The 25,310-nt window shown below is 36.9% G+C and overlaps 2 protein-coding genes across 4 annotated transcripts in view; one reads left to right on the top strand and one right to left on the bottom strand.

The window, feature by feature from the left end:
- LOC126282247 (uncharacterized) overlaps positions 1 to 25,310 on the bottom strand; it is a 362,102-nt gene that overhangs the window by 258,420 nt on the left and 78,372 nt on the right. The gene's annotated exons all lie outside the window — the stretch shown is intronic.
- On the top strand, positions 5,083 to 12,451 carry LOC126282242 (uncharacterized). Its single transcript, XM_049981829.1, has 2 exons — positions 5,083 to 5,308; positions 12,034 to 12,451. Exons 1-2 carry the CDS (start codon positions 5,086 to 5,088, stop codon positions 12,201 to 12,203), a joined length of 393 nt encoding a protein of 130 aa, XP_049837786.1. The 5' UTR covers positions 5,083 to 5,085; the 3' UTR covers positions 12,204 to 12,451.

Genomic DNA, 25,310 nt, shown 5'->3' with positions numbered 1-25,310 from the left:
GAGAAAAATCAAGGTAGGTACATAAACTCAGTTATAAATTACCTTATATTTGAGCACACTAACACATCCATTTAGCTGATCCTTCACTGTACATTGCTATAGTGCTCCATTACAGTGATTGCGCAATGTGGTGGCGATTGCATGTCGGTAGGTGGAAATGCAGGTAGAATTGCTGGACTCTGTCATTTCTTGGTGGCGATGATAGATACAGATTCCAGAATAGTTCCAGCTATTTATCCATCCATCCGAGGCATTGGAAAGTAGCAGAAAAAACCTCTCTCAGATCCAGCACAGTATGCAACATTTACATGGCAGTGCACAATTTGGTAGCTCGTCCGCGACTTGTAGCTCGTCCCCGACTTGTAGTTCATCCACGTCTGACTCTCAGTTCCACCTTTTCTACCTAGGCCAACCACAATGCTACACAGTTCCGTTCCCGAGGGGAACCACAACACCTTTTACATACAAACTAACTAAGAAACCTAAGTGAGGATCAGCAGTTTACATAACAGCAACCAAATTCATTCAATAAAACAGAATATTTGCACGTATTGACATTTCTACAAAAAATTATTCACACAGAAATTACAATAATATACATTAAGATTTGTTCCCTCCAAATGGGACAAAGAATTTAAATAACAGATACACTACGTTGCATAGAATCAAGCCACAACATCAAAGTTTTAAACAAAGGAAGTTGTATAGAATTTTATGTTATCGATTCAAACAAACACATTTACAGAAGCTCAATGATGTAACATTAAATAAAACAAATGCAAACTAAATCAGTAAAGCATAAGAGCTGTGGTGTTACAAGCCCAACTGCAAATTTGTTTGTCAGTCTGACGATTCGACGCGTTGTGCAGTCATTAATGAAGAGCATTCCAGGGCATGTTTGCAACAGGATATTGTTCGCCCACTTACTGCTGTTCTAATCCAACATGCTCTATGGTGTGTTGAGATGTCGATCTGTCTCTAATCCAGCACATATGGGACACCATTGGAGAACAACTCCAACGTCATTTACTAACAGTATTAAACTACCTATATTCACCAACCAAGTGCAACAGGCACCTAACTACACTCCACAAACTGACATCTGGCGCCTGTACAACACACTGTGTGAACGTTTGCGTGTATGCATTCGACTTTCTGGCTATTACACAGGTTATGTAAGTACTAGCGTTTCAATTTGCAATGGTTTACTCGCTTTCACATTAACCTGTTATCTTGCAATGTTAAACACTTAAATGTGATACATAGAGAAAAATATTTCCGAAATTTCATCATTCTACATTAATTACTTATTGTGTTCCGACTTTTTTCCCTAACAGAATAAATAAGTTACATATATATACCTGGGCAAGCTTCCTCATCTCCCAGTACCTACTGCAATCTACATCCTTCTGAATCGGCTTACTGTATTCATCTCTTGGTCTCCCTCTACGATTTTTACCCTTCATGTTACCCTCCAATACAAAATTGGTAATCCCATGATGCACCAGAATATGCCCTATAAGTAATAGTCAGACACATGCATGATACATGGTGCATGAAGAATCAGTGAGTATGCTCTCTGTGTGCGGAATAGGGAAGTGGAGCGATCTGTCTGACTGAGGGCAGACTGTGATATGTGATGGCCTGGAGGCTTGGCACAAGCATTTCAAGTGCACGGCTTGATGGGCGTTTAAGAAGTGCTCTGGTGAGCGTCTTTAACACTTGGCAAGACCATAGTGAAACCATATCCAGACATTGTGGTGTTGGACAGCCGCCTCTTATTACCGATGTTGGACGCCGTAGGTTAGGAAGACTGGAAAATAGGGCAGGTGGTGAAATGTGGCGTAACCAAAATCATATTTTAATGCTGACAAGAGTACAAGTGTGTCTGAATACATGATGCACTTAACACTCCTAACGATCGGCCACAAACCGCCGATGCCCGCCGCATGTGCCACATTACACCACGACATTGGCAACTGCAACTTGAATGAGCACATAACCATCGACACTGAGTGTTGGTGCAGTGGCAAAGCATTGCATAATCTGATGAATCCCAATACCTTCTTCGTGATGCTGTCAGGAGGGCGCGAATTCATCATCTTCCTGGGGAACAACTCCTCGACACCAGTTTTGCAGGGTGGAGACAATCTGTCGGTCACTCCATTAAGCTATGGGGAAGATTCCTGTTAGCATCCATGGGTCCAGTTGAGCTTGTGCAAATCACCACAAGGGCAAAGTGGTGTTTTACAGTGAGATAATGCGGCCTGATACAAACCTCGAAGTGTGATGGAGTGGTTCAAGTAACACAATGGTGAGTTCCAATTGATCTGCTGCCCCCCCCCCCCCCCCCCTCCAACGCAACAGATCTGAACTCGGTGCAACATATCTGGGATGTGATTGAACGTGGCATCTGGCATTTACAGGTATTATGTAACTCGTGTGCAGATATGGTGCCAGATCTCTCCAAGGACTTACTCAGGAGTCATTGCTTCCGTACCATGACGCATCGCTGCTCTTATCAGAGCCAAAAGCGGACATACAGGTTGTCTGGTAGTTGGTGATTATGTTCTAGCTAACCATTGTATGCTTTCATAGAACTAGCGGGTAATTACTTTGACTCAATGAGAAAGAGGTATCACGCCCTCCACCGCCCCCCGCCCCCCGCCCTCCCCCGCCCCCTGCCCTCGCAGAAACAGACACTTCCTTAAGTAATGTACGGAAAGGCCTTCATTTTCTGTTTTCTCCAACAGATTTGAAAACTTCGACTGATGAAGACCAGTTTCCGAAATATAAGGTGAACGATTTGACAGTGGCATAGGCCTTTCATTTCACACATGCTTTCCTTATAGTGCGGCATTGTAACTAGTTATTTATTTCTTACATTAACATAAATACTTTTCAAATTTATTTAATTAACACTTAAGTAATTTCTTTTTTTCTTAATTTTCTTATTACCTTTGTGTGTTACATAGTGATGTTCAATAACCGATTGTTTTTTGTTCAAAATGTTCCATGTAAGCTTACACATTAAGTTAAACTAAAAAAATAATTCACCCAATGTTTACTATTTTGATGATAAAATAATAGTTTTTTAACAGTTGGTCGATGAAAAGAAGTCTTTAGCTCGATTTAACTGTACCTTATCATGCATTATGATTCTATCGTAATTGGAAGACTGGATGTGTGAAATGTAATAATTACATTATTCAAACAGGTTTAGTATTCTACATTGCAAATGTTTTCTACTAATTAACGAAGGTCACAGAGTACTTGTAAAATCATTTCGGTATATCATTTTCTTTGGAAGCAAAAAAAAAAAAAAAATAAATGAATATATTTTATTGCCCCATTTGAAACCCTGGTAAGATAGAACGAAGGGTAGAGTGATCAGAAAAGGACCAAATACTGTCAATCTTGAACAAATGAGAACATGTGTTATCAAACAACTGTAAAATACTATGAGAAAAGTTGATAATGTGTGGCTAAGATTCATAGGGTTACCGAAATGAAATGGAAAAAAACCAAAACATTATGGAGAATCTACGGCAGAACAATAACTCAACAGCAACTAATGTACTGGTACGATAAGAGAAAGACCTATAATGTTTTGCAGCTGGATTAGAATTATTACATCGACCACGCATTTGAAGAACCGCTTAAAATAACAGGCAAGCTTATAAATATGCAGATGATATAAGGCGTTAACTCGACTATGTCACAGACATAAAGTAACAGTGAACACTACGAACTTGGTCAAGCCTGAGAAGAACACAGTAGAAACATTACATTAAGTGTAACATTCCTATTAAGATTGCAGTTGATCTGCAAAGCAACTATGTAAGATATACTTTATATTGTACGAACTTTAAGAACGCAACTGTCGATAACAAAGCACTTCTAAGAGTGAGTGAATTTGAATCACGTATGACAAGTCGCAGACGAGCTAAACATTTCCTTCCCGAACTCTCATTATATAGGAGAAGACTGAATACATATAAAGTATGAAATTAAGATTGGGAAGAGTGCCCTCTTATTTAGTCTAGTGAAGAAAAGCAGTAACTCTGAATGTTTCGCCGTATTTCGACAATCAAAGATTATTTTCAATGTTCAGAACAGATACAAGAGTAGACTGTATATAGCTAAATACGGGTATGAGGAATATTGTAAATAATAGCAGGACGCTTCTGTGCCATACGTGGCCCTGTCAAAAAACAATAATAATGTAACATTTTGAGAAAACCGTGGATAATTGCAGAAAAAAAATGACTGTGAATATCAACATATGTTTTGTGTAATAATCAAGGAAAGTGATTCATAGTAAGAACTATATGAACGTTAGTTTCGTGGGGAATTTTAAAAAAACATTAAAGTTACTTCCTGATCATAAATCAATAGTGTTGTTCGTAGATTACCTTCCTCTTGTGATTCACAGCAACGACAATTAGGGAAACTCTTACAGGAACGGGTAGGTTACAGATCACCTAATTCCAGCTAAAGGAAAACAAAATCAAAAGATTCCTAATTACAAATTATATTAAGGAGTAACGACGTAAGTACGACATATAAAATAAAAAAAGAGGCCTCGAAACACAAGTGAAAGATTTTATTAACATTGTTAATAAAATTACACAAATTAACCGCTATGATAGAAACATAAAATAGCTGAGGACAGTCTTTCTAGAGAATGCTAGATGGACCTAATTCTTACCCTTCTGTGTACTCGTTCTTCTAAAGAAACGAAATTCATAACTCAGACCTATAACTGTTATGATACACGTATTTTTTGTTGTTTACACAATCTTTATCGGCTGCTTGTGCAATGTTTAATTTAATATTGTTTGTCATTGTCGAGTGCAGATTTTCTGCATACATAATTCTTTTCGCAAAATATTACCTTGTGGCTCAAGGTTGCACACCATGTCCTAGAAGATATATCTAGCAGTAAGAGAGGACGCCGATAAGGGCAATCGCACATTTCAAAGTATGCACTAAGTAGCTGTCCTTGCCTGCCACACTTTGGACGATAAGCGTCCAGCACGCCGTATAAGAGGAGGGAGCGTGTGCGTAGAAGCCATTCCTGCCATGAAGGGACCCCTCGTCCTGCTGATCGCTGCCGTGTTGCTCGTGGCATACTGCATGCCTCTCGCTGCTGCAGACGAGGAATACGAAGGCTCAGGAGATGTAGATGTAGGTGAACTAAGCGATACCAGAGATGAAGATGGCGCTGGGAACGAGGGCTCGGGCGACACAGAGGGAAGCGGTGCCGAGGAGGCTGGTAGTGGAGAGGGCTGGCTGGAGGCGAAAGGTAAACACTAGCTGAGAGCTGACGCAGGCAGCGCTCTGCACCACCCTAAAGCTGTCGTCCCACATATTGTTCATTCGAACGTCAACGTTGAGCACGCTGAGTTTCTAATGTCATAAAGCGAAAAAATACGTTGCACATTTTCCAACGTGCAGGAAGTATGGAGCATCGCCACTGAATGGTGACCCATGAGATGGAAGATGGCGACCAATGTCATATTCTGGGTATCTCTCTTTTCAATACAGAATTGGCGGACACCGTACTAGATTTCAGCCTAAGCCCACATTTGAGGGTTTTGTGCAGGGTGTCCTATGCGAAACGCATATACCATACATATTGGTTAATCTTTTCTCGTCGAATTGGTTGTGAATTGGCAATACTGCCTCGAAAATTTCTACACTGCATTTTATCAGAAAGTTGATTTCAGTTTTGTGTTCATGGGCGAGTTGCTGAGGAAAGCTCATGTTTAAGATCTGGAGAAGTGGGTCTGTTTGCATTAGAACAGCGAATTTCTACTATGAAGTGTTACATAAAGACAGGCTCTATCAAGGAAAGTAAGATAGTGCATAAAGTGAAGTATCCTGGTAGGAAAGTCCCCACTACCAATACTATTCAGTAACTGCTCAACAGGCTCTAGGATCCGTTCAGAATTTTCAGAGGAATAGACGACCAACAGTGCGGATCCCTGAAACTGTAGACAAAATTCACGTGGACAATATGAAAAGTACCTGCAAGTCTATAAGGAGGATACCGCTAGAGGGTGGCGTATTTTCTGCATAACATCATCATATACTAGAAGACTGAAATTAAGAGTCTATCGTGTGAGCGCGGTCTAAGAGCTGAAATTTGAGGATCAGGAGAAAAGAGTTCATTATTGTAACTGACTGTTAACATCAGTTAATGACAATTATATTGACCCCTTGCTTCATTTCATGTAAGATAAGACCTGGTTTCAAAAGTCAGATTATGTAAACTCCCAGAATTGCAGATACTGCTCTCAGGACAACCCACATATTCTGTACTAAGAACCTCTCCACTGAGAGAAGATAGGCATTTGGTGTGTGTTGTCTTCCATGTGCACTATTGGCCCCACACTTTTTAATTGCACCTTACAGAATGGCAGATAACTAAAGATCTTTTGACCCTTTCTGTGCACAGTTAACAGATGCGGAGAAGCTGCATGCAGAATTCCAACAAGTTGGAGCAACTGCTCACACATGCAACATTATCAGCGTGTTCCCTGAAGACAGACTTGTCAGTAGAACCTATAGTCTCCAGGCCCCAAACATAACATCATACGATTTTTGTTTATGGAGCACACTAAAAGGCAAAGTGTATGCCCACAATCATCGCATGTTAGACGATCTTAAACGGAACATTTTTGGAGAAATTAACAACATAACGCCTGCAGAATTACGGCGTGCTGCTTGTAAGGTAATCACACGAAGTCAGCGATGCCTGGATGCCCATGGCCACCACTTCTAGCATCTCTTTTAAACAGGTAACTACATGTCTGTTGCCAGTTGTCTTGGTTAGCTCAATGTTACTTGAATCTGGGGTGTTGGGCTAACCGTTTTTACGTAGGACACACTGCGTTATAAGGTACGTTGCATGAAAATCTACTATTTCAAAATACCTGCTTATGTAGAATCTCATACTTCGCTGTTGGTACTATTTGTTGTATTTAAATATCATTTAACAACACATCGGTGATTAATGGCTTCACGATATGATAACATGGAACTTCAGTGTGATGCAATGGATATAGATGTGTAGGTGTTTCACTTCTGGCTAAATTTAAAGTATTGCTTGTGCAAGTTCATATTTTCTAAATGCTTATAGGATTTTCTGAAACTTCCTGGAAGATTAAAATTGTGTGCCGTACCGAGACTCGAACTCGGGACCTTTGCCTTTCGCGGAAAAGTGCTCTACCAACTTTTTTATTAATATTTTTTTCTATCCATCTTTTTTATTATGTTTTTTCTACCAACTTTTTTTATAAATAAATTTCTTCGTCGTGGCTTGATGCTGGGATCTCCACTTTCCAGCCAGTTACCTTGGGTAAAGTTGGTTTGAAGCTCAGACTGAGACTTCAACGCTACTCTTTTTTTCCGATGTCAGACTTACAACCTTTGCTGACATGCATTTTATTATACTAGCGCATAAATAGTGTCTGCAAAGTCCAAATGTTTACTAACTGAGCTCCCAAGCACGACTCAAACCCCGTCCTCACAGCTTTACTTCTGCCAGTACCTCATCTCTTACCTTCCAAACTTTACAGAAGCTCTCCTGCGAAACTTGCAGAACTAGCACTGCTGAAAGAAAGGATATTGCGGAGACATGGCTTTGCCACAGCCTGGGGGATGTTTCCAGAATGAGATTTTCACTCTGGAGCGGAGTGTGCGCTGATGGTAGAGCACTTGTCCGCGAAAGGCAAAGGTCCCCTAGTTGGAGTCTCGGTCGGGCACACAGTTCTAATCTACCAGGAAGTTTCATATCAGCGCACACTCCGCTGCACTGTGAAAATCTCATGATGTGACTTTCTCATTGATTTAAAGTTTGTAATTGTGTAAATATAAGAATATCAGTGTGCTTTCTCTCACAAGTGAGTTTGTTTGGTTGGTTTGCTCTACAAGGAACGTTGTAGTACTTGTAGTAACATGTTTCAGTTTCTTTTTTCAAGTCACATTTCTTAAATGTTCTAAAAATTCTGCTACTGCATAGAAACAGTGATTTAGTAAGAATGATCTCAATTTAAAAAAGTTAGGATTATGAAATAATTTTTCTTTTATGTGGGGAAGCAATTGTAACTTTGTATTGTAGCAATTGTGACAGAACTATTATTATCTGATGTTCTAACGACTCTACATAGAATTTTTCATTTTGCCTTGGAACATGTTTATGGACATCGAAGTTTTTATTTATGTATACTACAGACAGAACAACATAACCACTATATTGACAAGAGAGGAAGCGTGTGTTTTTATAAATCTAATTTAGGAATTTGACGTCTGTCCATTACGTAAACAAGGTGTGTGATTCGCGAGTCAAATACGCAGCCAATAACTACCGCTGGAGAGCACTGCAGTCGCAAATCATAAAGGTAAACTTTTAGTTAGCATTAACCAGCACTTCCGCTCTGATGTGGGCACAATGTCTCGTGTAGTTGGTTTTAGAGGCCGAGCCCACTCCAGTGTCATCTGCCTCGTCCTGTGTGAGCAATAGATAAAGGTATCTGAGGTATTTAGTGCTCGTCCATTTCTAGGCGTTCAGCAGAATGGTGGAGATCAAGTCATCATGTTGCAAGTTGAATGCCTCAGCACATGTGACTATGGCTTAACTGTTGGAGTGTAGCTAGTGGTTCCTAGAAACAGACTCTTTCACATTCTGTCCGTCTCCTAACAGGGTGCGGGCAGCATTCATCTCGTCATGTTTTGGTGTATACTGAGAGACGGTGTTTACGTTGTGTTGTGTAATTCTAAACCCATAACTGTTATCACTTCGATATAAAACGACTAGAAAAGGTTGAAAAAAGACTGACAAGTTACATGCTGTGCGCAAACTAGTCACTTCGTTCCAAGATAAATATTTGAAGCCGTATATTGCTAGATAATATATGAGAAATGACGAGCAACTAAATTTATTTCGAGGACGATGTTCCTTCCGACAGTATCTGCCAAAACAGCCAAGCAATACGCCATTAAGAATTTTGCATTAGTAGACATTTTATGGTACGAACTTTTAAATATATAGACCTCTAAACAAACCAATGAAGCATTCAGAAATGATGCAACGACTTGTTATTCTCATATAAGGTACTGGCAGCAATGTAAGTACTGACAACGTGGACCCCAGAGGGGCTCATCATCGAATTCTATTGGAGAAAAGATGACATTAGTAGCAACGTTACGAAAGAACAAAACATATGATCGTCTACAACTTAACAAAATAAACAAAGAATTGTAGCTTTGAGCATGTTCTGTTTCACACAAGATGTAACAATGTTGTCATATGTTCCAGGCGTATTGCGATTTGTTGTAATCATCTCAACGACGCACCGTGACAAAAAGAGTGATGAAGGTACAGGTTCTCAGAGAAAGCCAGAAGTTGTAATGTTTTACACTATAAAAGAGGTGGATCAACACTTATGATTACAGAGTCAGCAGAAGAGATTTTTCATTTGGCAAACGTATCTGCTCTAAATTTACTCATATATTGTTTGCAAATTGAGCTCTGCCAAAAATTTACAAGAAGTGAGTTTCTGAAAAATGTTACTAAGGATGTAACAATCTACTTTATTGTCTGAAAGACAAACAGTTGTAATACACACAAAATCTACGACAAAAAACAAAATTTTATCTCGCACAGAGAAGTACTGGTGCCAGTACCCAAGGTTGTGAACAAGAACAGTTACTAATGCCTAGAAAGGGTAGAAGATACCAGATGTGTTCAAGTACAAACGATCGTTGGCTTTCATCAGTATCAGTGTTTGTGATTTGTTCAAAACGTGTGTAAAAGGCACACTAAACGGATCTGCATGTCCTGCGAAGACCACAACAAAGAATGACCATTTTATACTGTGTAACAAATAAAACATTACGCCCCTGTCTTAAATAGTTACTCAAAATTCATGGTCCAAATTCAGTTATTTTGAAACAAAAAATGAACAATATATCCTTTTAAAAGGAAATAAAAGAAGTTTATAGTAAATAATTATATTATGTAGCTTTGGAATACTGTGTTCTTCTTCCTGTTTTAATTTTCGGTAAAAGACACCTGACACAAGAGCTAAAATATCGCTAGACTAGTAAATGTTAAGTGTTTAAAACGAGACATGTGGTTTTAGGTTCTTTCTTCTTAAAATAGATGTTAAATACGCAGCTACATTCAACCACATTGGCCTTTAATGCTGACAGTATGACTCACTAAAATAGTTATGGTTTCTAAATATGGATTTTGTGTACGACCCCGCAATAGTCCGTCAGTGGCACATGGATATGGTTATCTACTGTATCTTAAAGTATCTCATTCCAACATGGCATAAAATATAAGTCCAAATGACATTTTTGCATTTGTCTTCTATTCAGGGCGTTTCAAATGCCCATTACAAGTTTCTACAAGGATTAGCGTTTCTGAATAAGTAAGGGTTATTTCCGTGCTACATGCTCAAATGCTTAAAAACTATGTGTCTCTTGCTTCTATAATGTGAAAAATTTTATTGTCTTCGGTAAAAAACCAACTAGTGCCTTTGCTTAGTGCTGAGATATGCAATAAATATGGTATTAATAAATCTCATTCTACACTAGATATCATCCTTTTCCATTGGGAGTCTCTATTATGTGGCATACCTGTTAGTGCATTTTGCACTGGACATAGTTACCACATTAGTTACTTGATCACAGATGCTATAATTGCTGTAGTTTCATTGAAGAATTGTCATTGTTCTACCCATAAAACATAGATCAACAACTTTTAAACTCACCTTAGCGCCAGACCTACAACTTACAGTTTAATGACAAATATCACTGAAAATGCACACAAGGTATAATTTTAAACTGCAGTTCTAATTAGGCTGTGCGATTTTGGTTTGATAAATCCATCCTTTAAAACTGTGCAACATGAGTAACACAGATGAAGCATGACTAAAAAGAAAGTGATGACAACATTTTACTGTAACATTTTCCCAAAGTAGAAGTCATTTATAGCTCAATATTGAATCAGACTTCTCAATAACGATTCAAAGCTTTCCATATTCCCCAACTGTCCAGTAAGTGTCCTGATTAGTGCTAACCCAAAGTTCTTTTAGCAGCCATTTGGTTACAATAGTTTTATCTTATACTCTGAATATAAACAGAGTTAAAACAATTTCTCTTCCTAAAACACAGATACATGAAATGTCATTTGACTATATAGTTAATGTAAATGAAAGGGCATAGTAGTAGGGACTGCACTGGATGAGCAATGTATGTTGAAGTGTTATACTGCCACTTACCTGAGTATTTAATATTCTCTAAGCTGTTTAGGAATCTTCTTAACAAGTAAGTTAGGGAAAGTAAGTTTAGACACGTGACTGCAAAAATAAAATACCACAAGATGTCTCCATGTTAGTGACTTATACAGCAAAGTATATCACATAGCGACAGAGTGAATATTAAATACCTTTTCTGAAGGTGAGAGCATAACAAAGGTAAAGTGATATGAGAAAAGCAGTGTGATTAGTTTTAAAACTTTAGCCACATATAAACAAATAACTATTCAGCATAATATGAAAACAAGGAAATATTTTCAATAAATTGTTCAGTTTTATCCTAAACTGACAGTCTACATCTTATTTGCATCTCAATTCCATTGTAAATATATGTATACTATACCTGTGACTTAAATTACAGATATTGGTATGCTCGCATAGTATATAACAGAATACCAACAAATTTTGAAAGTTATACCCAATAATATGGACAATAATGCATTTGGGCATTAGGAAAGAGAAAGCAACTAAACGCTAGTACAATGTTCCTGGCATGCAGAGCACCAACTATTTCAAAGAAAGCATATTTATTTTCTGTGGAAGAAGTCAGGAAACCAACTATTTGTCATATCTTCCTCAGTGCTGTATTGCTTTTGTTCATAAAAGATAAGCTTAGAGTTTACAGCAAATGTAAATTACAGTGGCTGGGATGTAAGCAGCTACCTATGGAATATGATGTGTTTTGTTTACTGTTGAACAGGTTCTCAAGCCTGGTCACATCAAAGACTTGAAGACAGCCAGCCAATACATTGGTGTCAAGGCCTGTGCCAGAACCACACCTCACTCGAGGTCAAGCTCGATCCACAGTTCCACGCACATCTATTAGTTACAGCTGCTGAGAAAATGATACACGTTGAAGGCGAACTCTGAAACTGCTAATTACTCATGTATGCACCATACACATGTTATAAATAATGCACCATTATACTTTACAGCAAAATACTTGTGTGAAGGGGAATTCTGAAGCTGCTAACTACTCTTGTATCCACCACATACATGTTATAAATAAAGCAACATTATACTTTACAACAAAAAGACGATTTCTGAAGCTATTAACTGCTCCTGTATGCACTACACATATTATAAATAAAGCACTGTTATACTTTACAACAAAATAATTGTGTATTACCAAAACACTTGTACTGGATGTTCCAGGACCAATTGTCAATACTCAGTGGTACAACAGGATTAATAATTAGAAGCAAAAACTTTCAAATGGACATATGACCTATTACAAATTGTTTCTCGCATAGAGCACATTTTACTAGACATGTAAGTAACAAGTGGGTCCACTGAGTCCCTTGGGAGCCTGCTTTTTGTGAGCAGAGGAATCGTTAATATTAGGCATAACATATTTCATACTTTTACTTTATTTTATATATCTTTTTATTTTATTTCATTTGTATTTTTTATATGTTTAATATTTCGAGCAGGAGGATGTTCCTTCTCTGGAATTCGATATGACAAAGCATAAAATGTTATTCATGATCAATATATTTTTCTCTTCAAATAGAATAAGGTAAAAATTTTAATGGAATTCACACTAAAAATTGTAGGCCATCAAATTCATCATTATTATTTTTCATTGCCTTCAATCTATTGTATTTCAGTTTAGCCTGTTCATCCCCAAGAAAAAGAAAATCGGTTAGTTGTTAATTTCAAATGTCTGTATAGTAAAACACTCATGAACTGATTATTAACCTCCATAGAATATTGTCTCCATATTCAGTGTCAAAATATTTGCATCCTGTAATGTTATACAAATTATTTACCTCTAGCTCATACATTTGTAACAAAAGTAGAATTTCTTACATTGTTGAGCTTCTTGAGTCAGGGCTCCATTTACATAGAACAAACTTTATTAGTGAAATTTAAATATAATTTAAAATAGCATAAAATAGCCATATCAAAGAACTCTGGAAATTTTTTGTTGCTGTCTCTTGTTTGCTTTTTATTTTCTCCCTCTGGGTTATTTCCTGGTGCTGATGCTGTCTCACTTTTTTCTCTGACACTGCTGCTGTCCGCTGTTCATCTGTTTTTAGATTGTTGACCTGTCACATGTTCTTGAAGGATGCAGGACAGCAAATAATTGGGAAAGGTTCAGCTGAAACATTACCTAAAGCAGTAGCTTTGCCTGTACAGGTTAGCAGAAACCGTTTTCAAATCGTATATATTTGTGGAAGAAAGAAAGAGGAAACTGTTGTCTGTTACCTAAGATCCAGCACGGCAGTGCTTTGTGTCATGCATGCTTCCTGAATTGACTAGTCAAGTTAGTGCTCTCATGCAGGCAGCACTTGTATACTGTGGCACCACTTCTAGGCTCCAGGAGAAATCGATTTTTTTATATGTTAGGCAAATAATAAACAATTTTAAAAATTCATAAAGGCTAACATAATCTAAGTGTAGTGAAATAATAACAGATATTATTTCTTAACTGTTATAGTCATAGTAATTTTTTTCATTTATCTTGTTTTGCAGAGAAAATCTACTCATACTATTTTATTCAGATAATTGAAATCGTATGCCAAACATCATATGTTAAATTTATTTTACCACACATGATTACTGAATCAATAGTTTTATATAGAGTCTTATCGCTGAATGTGGAATTCAGTTTAATTATAGTTTTCTGTATAGCCAATACATTAATTCTAGCTGACATATCTATGACATAGATGGGATAACATTAATGATAGATTATGCACTTATGTCAACATCACCATTCAATTGTGTGGCTCACTTAAAATCTCAGAAACCATCATTTGCATAGAGACAAATGATTGGGGGATCTAGATTCCACATTTATTGAGGAAAAACTTCATTTATCCCATTCCTTATGTGCATATTCTGTACTTTGATGTGACTGAGTAAGGAGTAGTCATTACTCTGATTATTTTCTGGAATATTTCGGAACACAACATAAGTATAATAACCATATCACATTATGCAGAATTATAGTAATTGGTGATATCTAACTCAAAATTTCTCTTTCCATTCAATCCAGCAATAACTACGATCTGTGGTCCAAAGGAAAATGTGGGAATCTTCAAAATCTTTACTTTTTTGTGCTACCTAGAGTGAATATTCTGGTACTTATCTAACCCACAGGAACACGGATTTCCATTGATTTTCCAACAATTTTACCTTGCTTTGGAAGTGTGGTCAATGCCAGACTGATAGTGGCCAGCCCATCCAAGAATGGCATAGTTTGCACTATAACTTCAAGAAAAATTACAGTAGTATCACCCTGTCATATTATTTCCTTGTAATAACAATCCCCAAGCAAATTTATTGTTAAAAGTACATCATTTTTATTTTTTGTCTCCCATTATATAGGATAAGCTCATCATGATTAACTCAGTGGCTACAGACGAAGTCAACTGCATAAGGAGAGATCAAGAAATAAATGTGTGTTCAGTTCAACATAAAATATTGTTTCCTTTCTTTATGGTGGTAACCTCCAACAACTTTGTCACATAATCATCGATAAACCTTGTATTGGCTTTTCAGTAATATGTTGGGCAATCAGCTTCAATAACACTGAAGCTCATTTACAGCTGAGTGTGATTTTGATGAACCCTACCATCTTCCTTATTAGTAAGATTTAAGTTACTATTAGTCTTCTTATTTATTGGGAATGAGTAAAACTGATAACTCTCAATATCATTCATTTATAGAGGATAAAAATTTAATAAATAACTTCTAAAATTAATTATACTGTAGCACCACTGTATTCAATCAAATTATCGTCTTAAGTAGCTACCTTTATTTCCAGGCCCTGAATTTTATTATGTATAACTACAGGATGTCGTGGGTAATGAACTAGTGATCCACCAAATTCACCATAATGCTTGAAAGATGCACTGATATTCATTTCTTGATGAAAATGGTCAGTACATTTGACAAAAATTCCATCAGCCAAATTAAAATTATCTAGATTAATTTAAATTGAAATATTTTGAGAACACCAATAGTAACATTTTTTTCATTAACAGGGAGAGTTTGGCAACAAAATCTAAGCATGCTTCCAATAATATCGTACACATTTAAACATCACTTTCAAATAGTAACTCTACTTAAAAAGTCATTTGCATTAATGTGGATATTTGGCTATTTTGACTGAATTAGTTTTTCTACACTTTTCAAAGTATATCACACAACAGGAACCTATATTCTTTCTCAATTGCAACACAGTTTTTATTTTTAGATTAATATTTGGAGTTTAAATGTTGAACAAAAAGCAACAAGTCCAACATTACTATATCTGTATCCTATAGACACAGAAAATGTTTTTTTCTGAGAAAACATAATTTAACACCAATCGGAGCAGATGGCTCGTTTATTGCTGGTAAAAATGACATTAATTAAATTAAAATTGATTGGGAAAGAAAAATACGAATTCTAGAGAAGAAACCGAAAAATAAGTGTACCCAGTTTTATTTGGTGTCTAATAATAGGGTGAAGTGGATGTGGAAAAATCAAGTTAATTTTTGACAATTATATTCTGTATCCAGGAACGGTGAATTGGAATGAAATCAACCATCTGTATGTTTACTCTAAAAGCTTATGTCAGCCAAATGCCAAGAACATATTAAAATGTGCGAAAAGGTGGAAGATAAAAATAGTGAGAAGATTACTACTTTTATTGATAAGAATAATGAAGTCATTCCCCACAATGAGTTTCAAGACAATTTGCTTGTTGTATTGGATGATTTCACTCTTGAAAAACAGGATGTCTTTAGAGAGTATTTTACAAGAGGCGGACATGGATAACAAATATTTTTATTTAACTTAGACATACTGAAAAGTACAGGGTGTATCAAAAAGATTCATCTGATTTACAAATACCATAATTGTTATGTTGTATCCGATATATGCATGAATAACTACTGTTGGGAAGAGCATACTCTTGAGATTTACATCGTTCCTACTAGGTAGCACCAGTGTGCACCCACTTCAGTTCTACTAAAAATGGTGTTGGGACAACAGAAACCATTTTGGGTTCTACGGTAAGTAATAACTGTTCAGCGTGACTTTCGTACTAGGTGTGGTGTGGATCCTCCTACAGTACAGAACATTAGACGATGGCACAAACAATTCCGAGAAACAGGATGTTTTTATAAAGGCATATCGCCAGCTGTCCCTGAGTGTCTGACATAATGTCGAACGCATTTGCCATAGTTACGTAATGATTCTGCAAAAATCTGTTCGCCATGCAGCTCGACAACTCAACACGCCCGCCGAAGTCCGTCTGTCGTGTGTTGCATCGACATGTACAGATGAAACCATACAAAATTGAGATACTGCAAGCTCTTCATGAGGGTGACAAATAACAAAGCGTGGAGTTCTGTAATTTCGTTCTTTTCTTCCACATTTAGTGTTTAGTGACAAGGAAACGTTTCATTTAAATGGACAAAGTGTAATGTCACAATGTGAGAATAGGGGTTATGGAAAAACCGCATGAAATTGTACAACATGAGAGTGAGTCTCCAAAATTTTATGTGTTTTGTGCAGTTTTATAGGAAAAGGTGTTTTGTCCATTTTTCTTTGCAAAGAATACTGTTACAGGAGGCACATATCTCGGTATGCTTGAGATCTTTCTTTTCTCACATTTAGAGACTGATTCAAACGACTTTATTTACCAGTAGCATAGGGCATCTGGAAGTGCAGGGATAGGATAGGGGATAGCCACACTGGACCAACTGATCCATCGTTATGTTTCTGGCCTGCAAGATCACCAGGCGTGACTGTATATGATTATTTCTTGTGGGGGTTTGTAACAGACTCCGCTTATGAGTCTCTGTGAGCAACTTCAATGAATGAACTGAGACATCTGTTAACAGCAAGTGTGGAAGCTATAACTCAAGACTTGCTTGCTGCAGTGCGAGAGCAATATGAATATCGCATTGACATTCGAGATGCATATGTGGGGGGGCATATGGAACAACTATGAAAAGGTATGTAGGAAAACTTTTTCAGTTTCCCATCCATCAAACAACAAAATTCATTAAACACATTTATCAGTTTCAGAAATACAGATGTGCCAGATCAGATTATTTTTATACAGTCTGTACCAAGACAAATAGTGAGAGATAATATAATTTTTTTAAAACGTTTTTAGAGTAGATTCTACTAATTTCTACTTACCATGAGTCTGTTTGTGGTGATTTAAAGTAAGATGACTCTTAAAACTATTGCAGTGATTACAGATTGTTACCTAGTGGCAGAATTATACTAAACGAAATAAAAGATAAACTCAGCAACAAGGAAGTGCTCAAAAGAAAAGAGAGGTTTAAATATGGCAGAATTTGGCTCATAACATTAGGTATTACTGTTCTGAAAAATTTATTGAATATCTAACACCAAAAGAAAGCAGGTTCTGTATTAACACAACACAAAGGAGTATTTGTTCCATTTCATTGGGCAGCATTGCCATATATAGCTAACAATAGTTCATTAGCTGATGGCGCATTGTTGTTGAAAATGCAGTCATAAACAAAAGCGAAGGTGCTGCACAATTGGAGGAACAAAAAAGACTAAACATAGTATTTTAGAAGAATGGAAGTGGAGTGCAAAGAAGTAAAACGATACTTCTAAACCATACTCAAAGCATAATAAATCTTTATGAAAATTTGACTGAGAAAAAATTCACTAAACAATTCAACATCAAGGGTTTTTGTTGTATTCTTATGATTGATGAAATCACCTGATAAACCAAAGGCATGAATCTGCAATGGTTAATTTAGATAATTATAACAATTTTGGAAAACATTGGATGTGCTGTTATGAAAATAATGATAAAAATTGTTTCATACATATAATGGGAGATATTCACAAAGCACTGTTTAAATATCTTGGTTCATGTGGGTTGTTCTGTAACTGGCAGCGGAAACAAAATTTAAAGGAACTAGTAAGTGGTCATATCTGTCTATTGTCCTCAAAATTGTAGTCAAGTAATTATAAGTTTAATAATATTTTGAGTTTAGGAAAAGGATATTTTTGGAATAAAATGAAGAAACAAATCATTGGAAATATAAAATCATGAGAGTTAAAAAAATTAAATATGTAATCAAAGATTTGCAATCAAAACTTGATTAAAAATAGATATCTAATTAAGCAACTCAATAAACAATTACATAACATCTTTAACTTAACAGATGGATATACTGATTTTAAAGGTACTAGATAGGTAGATTTAAGAGATCCTGCAAATGGTGATGACGCAGATACTGAACCATACTTAGAGTATAAATTAAACGACTGTGTTACCAAATCTGATAAAGAAAGTATTATAACACAGAATGAGATTTTCACTCTGCAGCGGAGTGTGCGCTGATATGAAACTTCCTGGCAGATTAAAACTGTGTGCCTGACCGAGACTCGAACTCGGGACCTTTGCCTGTCGCGGGCAAGTGCTCTACCATCTGAGCTACCGAAGCACGACTCACACCCGGTACTCACAGCTTTACTTCTGCCAGTATCCATCTCCTACCTTCCAAACTTTACAGAAGCTCTCCTGCGAACCTTGCAGAACTAGCACTCCTGAAAGAAAGGATATTGCGGAGACATGGCTTAGCCACAGCCTGGGGGATGTTTCCAGAATGAGATTTTCACTCTGCAGCGGAGTGTGCGCTGATATGAAACTTCCTACAGATTAAAACTGTGTGCCCGACCGAGACTCGAACTCGGGACCTTTGCCTTTCGCGGGCAAGTGCTCTACCATCTGAGCTACCGAAGCACGACTCACGCCCGGTACTCTCCTACCTGGTTCACAGGAGAGCTTCTGTAAAGTTTGGAAGGTAGGAGACGGATACTGGCAGAAGTAAAGCTGTGAGTACCGGGCGTGAGTTGTGCTTCGGTAGCTCAGATGGTAGAACACTTGCCCGCGAAAGACAAAGGTCCCGAGTTCGAGTCTCGGTCGGGCACAAAGTTTTAATCTGCCAGGAAGTTTCTTATTATTACACAGTTCAGTAACTAGGTTACCAAAGCACATCTCAATGAAATCTCAGGTTCATAATGATCATCTAAACAATTACTTTACAAAAAAGGACAGGCTTTGGAGATTATTTCTCAAACACAGATATAACTCCATACATAAACTAGTTAAGCGGTCTTCATAATAGACTGTGTGACCAACATAATGTGCAATCTCATTTTGTTCCTGGTAATGAAGTATTAAAATATACACTCCTGGAAATGGAAAAAAGAACACATTGACACCGGTGTGTCAGACCCACCATACTTGTTCCGGACACTGAGGGAGGGCTGTACAAGCAATGATCACACGCACGGCACAGCAGACACACTAGGAACCGAGGTGTTGGCTGTCGAATGGCGCTAGCTGCGCAGCATTTGTGCACCGCCGCCGTCAGTGTCAGCCAGTTTGCCATGGCATACGGAGCTCCATCGCAGTCTTTAACACTGGTAGCATGCCGCGACTGTTGCTTCTGCGTTATTGGCGAGGACCATTCGCAACCGTCTCCATGAAGCTGGGCTACGGTCCCGCACACTGTTAGGCCGTCTTCCGCTCACGCCCCAACATCGCGCAGCCCGCCTCCAGTGGTGTCGCGACAGGTGTGAATGGAGGGACGAATGGAGAAGTGTCGTCTTCAGCGATGAGAGTCGCTTCTGCCTTGGTGCCAATGATGGTATAATGCGTGTTTGGCGCCTTGCAGGTGAGCGCCACAATCAGGACTGCATCCGACCGAGGCACACAGGGCCAACACCCGGCATCATGGTGTGGGGAGCGATCTCCTACACTGGCCGTACACCTCTGGTGATCGTCGAGGGGACACTGAATAGTGCACGGTACATCCAAACCGTCATCGAACCCATCGTTCTACAATTCCTAGACCAGCAAGGGAACTTGCTGTTCCAACAGGACAATGCACGTCCGCATGTATCCCGTGCCACCCAACATGCTCTAGAAGGTGTAAGTCAACTACCCTGCCCAGCAAGATCTGTCCCCCATTGAGTGTGTTTGGGACTGGATGAAGTGTCGTCTCACGCGGTCTGCACGTCCAGCACGAACGCTGGTCCAACTGAGGCGCCAGGTGGAAATGGCATGGCAAGCCGTTCCACAGGACTACATCCAGCATCTCTACGATCGTCTCCATGGGAGAATAGCACCCTGCATTGCTGCGAAAGGTGGATATACACTGTACTAGTGCCGACATTGTGCATGCTCTGTTGCCTGTGTCTGTGTGCCTGTGGTTCTGTCAGTGTGATCATGTGATGTATCTGACCCCAGGAATGTGTCAATAAAGTTTCCCCTTTCTGGGACAATGAATTCACAGTGTTCTTATTTCAATTTCCAGGAGTGTACATGATGTAAAAATTAGGAGCCCATGTAAATGGTAAACTGTCACCTACTGATTTTGAAATAGAGAGAAAAGATATAATGTCAGTAACTGCAAATCTTATATCCCACTCAACTTAATTATACATCACTTTGAATGAAAATGAAAAATAAAATCTTTATGCCTCTAAATCAGTCTCTTAAAAATGTACTTATTTCAGATGAAATGTTCATGTTTAATGAATTGATTTTAGAATGTGATAGACTGGAACCAGAATTAATGAATTTTTAATCTACAGAAATGCATAATCATATCCGAAAGTTGAAATGCCGAAAATTTTCTGGAACACAAAACCCTCATGGAGTAAGTACTAAAAATGGAAGACAGAAAATTGAAGATCTTTGCACAATATCCAAAATTATTAAGAGTTAATCTGTTAAATTTTTTTTTACATTTTGACATGCAGTCTAACATTCAAGAGTAAATAATTAATGAGTATCCACTAACAAATGTGGAAAAAATTTAAAAAAAATAGCGTTTTCACATTCACTATGGATGATCTATGGTAACCTAGATCCAGTACAACTGGAATTAGGTAAACTGATAGGAATTTCAGAAATAACTGGAGGCTCTAGATATTATCAAGTTTTTTACATTTTTTCACAATTTTCTACTCAAGGACAAATTGTGTAAAAATGTAGTGGATGCATATGAAAAATGTTTAGAGAGAGAACTCCAAGAAATCTAAAAATGTAAAGGACTAGTTGGAAACTGTTTATGCAACAAGTTTTGGAGATAACAAGCATAAGTATAAAGTAGGATATAAATTAAGATTTAGCAAGTTGAAGGGAATTTTTGAATAATGTTGTACTTCTATTAACTGGTCAAGAGATATTTTGGAAACTGGAAGGAATTTTTTTTGCAATTCAGTCACATACAAACTGAAAGATGTAGATGGAGATGAAGTGAAAGGAAATTTTTATAATCAAGAACTAAAAGAAACAGGTTCTCATGACATATATCTTGTTGGAAAAAGGAAACCAAGAACAAATTGGTTAAGAATGTAGCTGATGCTTTCTACAAAAAAAAAAAAGGGAAGAGAAGTCCAAGAAATCTACAAAACGTAATGGAAAAGAATTCTACAACAAAAATATTCAAGAATGAGTAAAGAGAAATATCATTGACCAATACCCATTTCTTTCAAAATTAAAAGCACCTGTTGTAGCAAGATTTAAAAGAACATTTAAATTTGTTAAATGACTGGTTCTTGACAATTTCCAAAACTTTCGATTAGAGAAAGGAATCAATGTTCTATAAAATTTTTATATTTATAAATGGAAGTTGTCATTAAATTTCAAGGGTGTTTAGAATTAATAATAATTTTACTGTTATAGCTATGTTATTAAAGAAGTTAAGTATTTTTTAATGTTATCATAAAAGTTAATAAAAATGACATAATGACAGAATTATTTGAGAATTTTAAATGTTAATTAATTGAACCAGAAAGACTTAACATATTTAGTTTATCAGATATACATAAGAAATGCTTATGAATTTTACATAAAATTTAATTGTGAAAACGTAATTTAGTTTTCACTTTTGTTGAGAAATAATCTAATTTTTGTATTAACTCAATAATATGAAGGTTTATTATATCATTAATGAAGACTTGTTTGGAGCCATCCATAAGATTAAAATAACTGTACCAACAAATAATATTGAACTTTTTTCCATCCTTCTTAGGCATAAATTTATCGAACTAGGATTATACCTAAGTCTTACTATTTCTTCACAAACTGGATGATAACCTATAGTATTGTTCTATTGTTTTTTTCAAATTTCTTCTTTGTACTCTAATGATTTAAAGATTATACTCTGTTATCAGTGAACAATTTTATAGGTATAGATGTTGGTATTAAATTTTTATCGGTTGTTTTAGGTACAACATCAGGTAATAGTATATAGGGACTGGTGGTCCACCACCGAATGTTCTACTTTCTTTGTATCATATACTTGAAGGTTTTCTGGTGCCCTTGTACTTCAGGACTTCTACCATAACTGAATGGTTACTGATGTATGTTAGCATTTATATATTATGATTCTTAAGCTTCAATATTTAATTTCTGATCATTTTTAAATCCTTTAATTCACATGATTTCCCTTCAACAGAAAATATACAGCTAAATCACAAAGAGTTTTACCACAATAAAGATGGTTATAAGTCTTTCTACCATAATTTAACATGGTTTTTATATAGTTTATTGTTATCTCTGTGATTAATGTTATCTAGGGTATTAGTTAGTTTAAATAAGTCTTCAGTTTCCCCAAATTCTTTCTCAAAATGTTATTCTATTTTTCTCCCTTCAGTAGTAAAATAATATGATTTCAACTTAATTTTTTCAGATTTTGCATAAGTAATTCTAGAACAGTTTATGGTGCTACTGTATTTATTACCTAATAATTTGTTTACATCCAATACAAATTTTTTCTCTTGTAAATGAAAGCTATAATTCCAAGAATTGTGTAAATTGTGAGCTGGAGATGTAACCTGATAATTCTCATTCAGATAAACATAAAAAGGATAAACATACACATACATTAAGGAATGTGTTACGAAAAATGAAAAATAAATACAAGGAAGTGCTTTGGGTATGTGGGAAATGTATTACACCTAAACATTGGAGGTTAAAACCGAATTTATGAAGTACCATTATCGACAAAACTGATGATGAAAAGCAACAAAACAAATTGTAAAAAGTGTATTAATTGCTAAATAAATGATTTGTTTCTTTTTAGTTAAATCCTACATCTAATAATGTGCTGACATGTAGATGCAAGATTTGTCAATCAAACGATATAGAAATAAAAATAAAATTGTTTTTAAGTGTGGAAAAGAAGAAACAAAAAATATCTCAAACACATTTACTGTCAGCCACAGGTATAAAATTAACCGAAAATGAAATTTAACTGATCACTATATCTACTTTCATTTTGTTGTATTCTTGAAATATATGCTACATTTTTCATTTTTCTTTTTCCACAAACCTTATAAAATTTTTCTCTGTTAATTGGAGAGCAAACTGATATATCTTACACTGAAGTTTGCAATGTTGTTCCTCATCATTGTACTTGAAATTTCAGTACCAAGAAAGTAACTGAGTTGAAAGCTATAACAAAAGATTTCGCTTTAGATACTACAGGAAATTAAATAAATGTGTATCAGTTACTTCGTTTATCTTACAGTGGTCTCCATTTCGAAAAGAAATATTTCAGGAGACTATTTCAAGACCAAAACGTGTAGCAAATGTAAATTGCTTTTACTAGTTTGATATTAATATTTTTGAAACAACTCGGCCACAAAGAACAGTAAAAAACAGTGGGACTATACCAGATATTTCCTTTCAGTAGTTAAGTATTATAGAAAGTAAAAGAGTATAAACTGTCTAAAAAAAGAATTATTGGAAAATAAGGAAGTAAGATCTAGATTTAATGAAAAATTTAGAGTATGATGTGTTGATTATAGAATTGTCTTAAGAATACTCATAGCAGTAAACGTGATATCATTAATGAAAAAACAGATTACATAGTAAAAGAAACATTCTGTGGTAGAGGTAGCCAAAAACTCAGCCCCCAAGTAGAGGCATTGACCTGTTCTAGGGGCAAAGCATCAGACTGTCATCATTTCTGTATGTAACTTTGTGAGTAAGGCTGGTTTCCTCAATCTTCTTTGCTAGTCGCTGGAATGATCCATGTACAGGTATGATCTCAAAGTGCAGACGAGAGGCATCGTTTATTCTAATTTTAGCACACATTTTTCAGTTGCCTGTGCCTCAATGACAGACGAAACGCCAGTATGCTGCATTGAGCCCTCACATGTTCCAACATAACCACAACTGCCAGAACGATGAGGAAGAACAGAAGACCAGAGGAGGTGATAAGGGAACTTCAGCCAATAGCCTGCTGACAAGGACTGCATCACGACAGGACCGCCCCCTGCAACATTTGAATAGAAGCGTCTCTCTTGCCAGCTTCAGCGGCTCAGATTGACTCCATATATGGACATTAGTGGACAGGATTCGCAGAGCAGAGTTACCAGTGACATGTGACAAAGTTGCATGAACTCTGACTTGGTTGCATGTCGCCCTTCGCTTGTGACACTTTTGTAAATACCAGTCAAGTATTGTCAATCTACTTTATAGAAGTAAAACTACTAATGTTATTCCCTTGAATTGTTGTATAGCATTCCGAGAACACAGTATCCCTTAGGCAGGCTATAAGCGATGAGTGGGCAAAATCCAACACCACACATACATGCTGAGTGCACTTGGTGTCCCTTCCGATCCCTTGCTACCATTTCCATAAGGGGTACCATTATTCACCCACCATTTGATTTCCTGATGATTAATAGAACCCTACATGTTTGATTGGATCCCACTTGACACAGGACACAGCGGTTTATCAGCCGGTGAAGAGGAGTCTCCTTTACTATACATCTTGACCTACTATTGAAATGCCATGCACAGTCCAGTTGAAGAGTAATGATGGGTCGTTTCTTTCACGTGGGACAGATATTATCCACAGGTGAGGGCAGTTGTTAAGTTACCTTTGGTGTCACTGCTAAACAACTTTTGGAAGTCCTCCCAAACCAACGATTCACAGCACCTTCAAATCACGTGAC

The sequence above is a fragment of the Schistocerca gregaria genome, chromosome 7 (assembly GCF_023897955.1).
Source record: "Schistocerca gregaria isolate iqSchGreg1 chromosome 7, iqSchGreg1.2, whole genome shotgun sequence".
Taxonomy (NCBI): Eukaryota; Metazoa; Arthropoda; class Insecta; order Orthoptera; family Acrididae; genus Schistocerca; species Schistocerca gregaria.
This window is presented reverse-complemented; position numbering and strand designations above follow the sequence as displayed.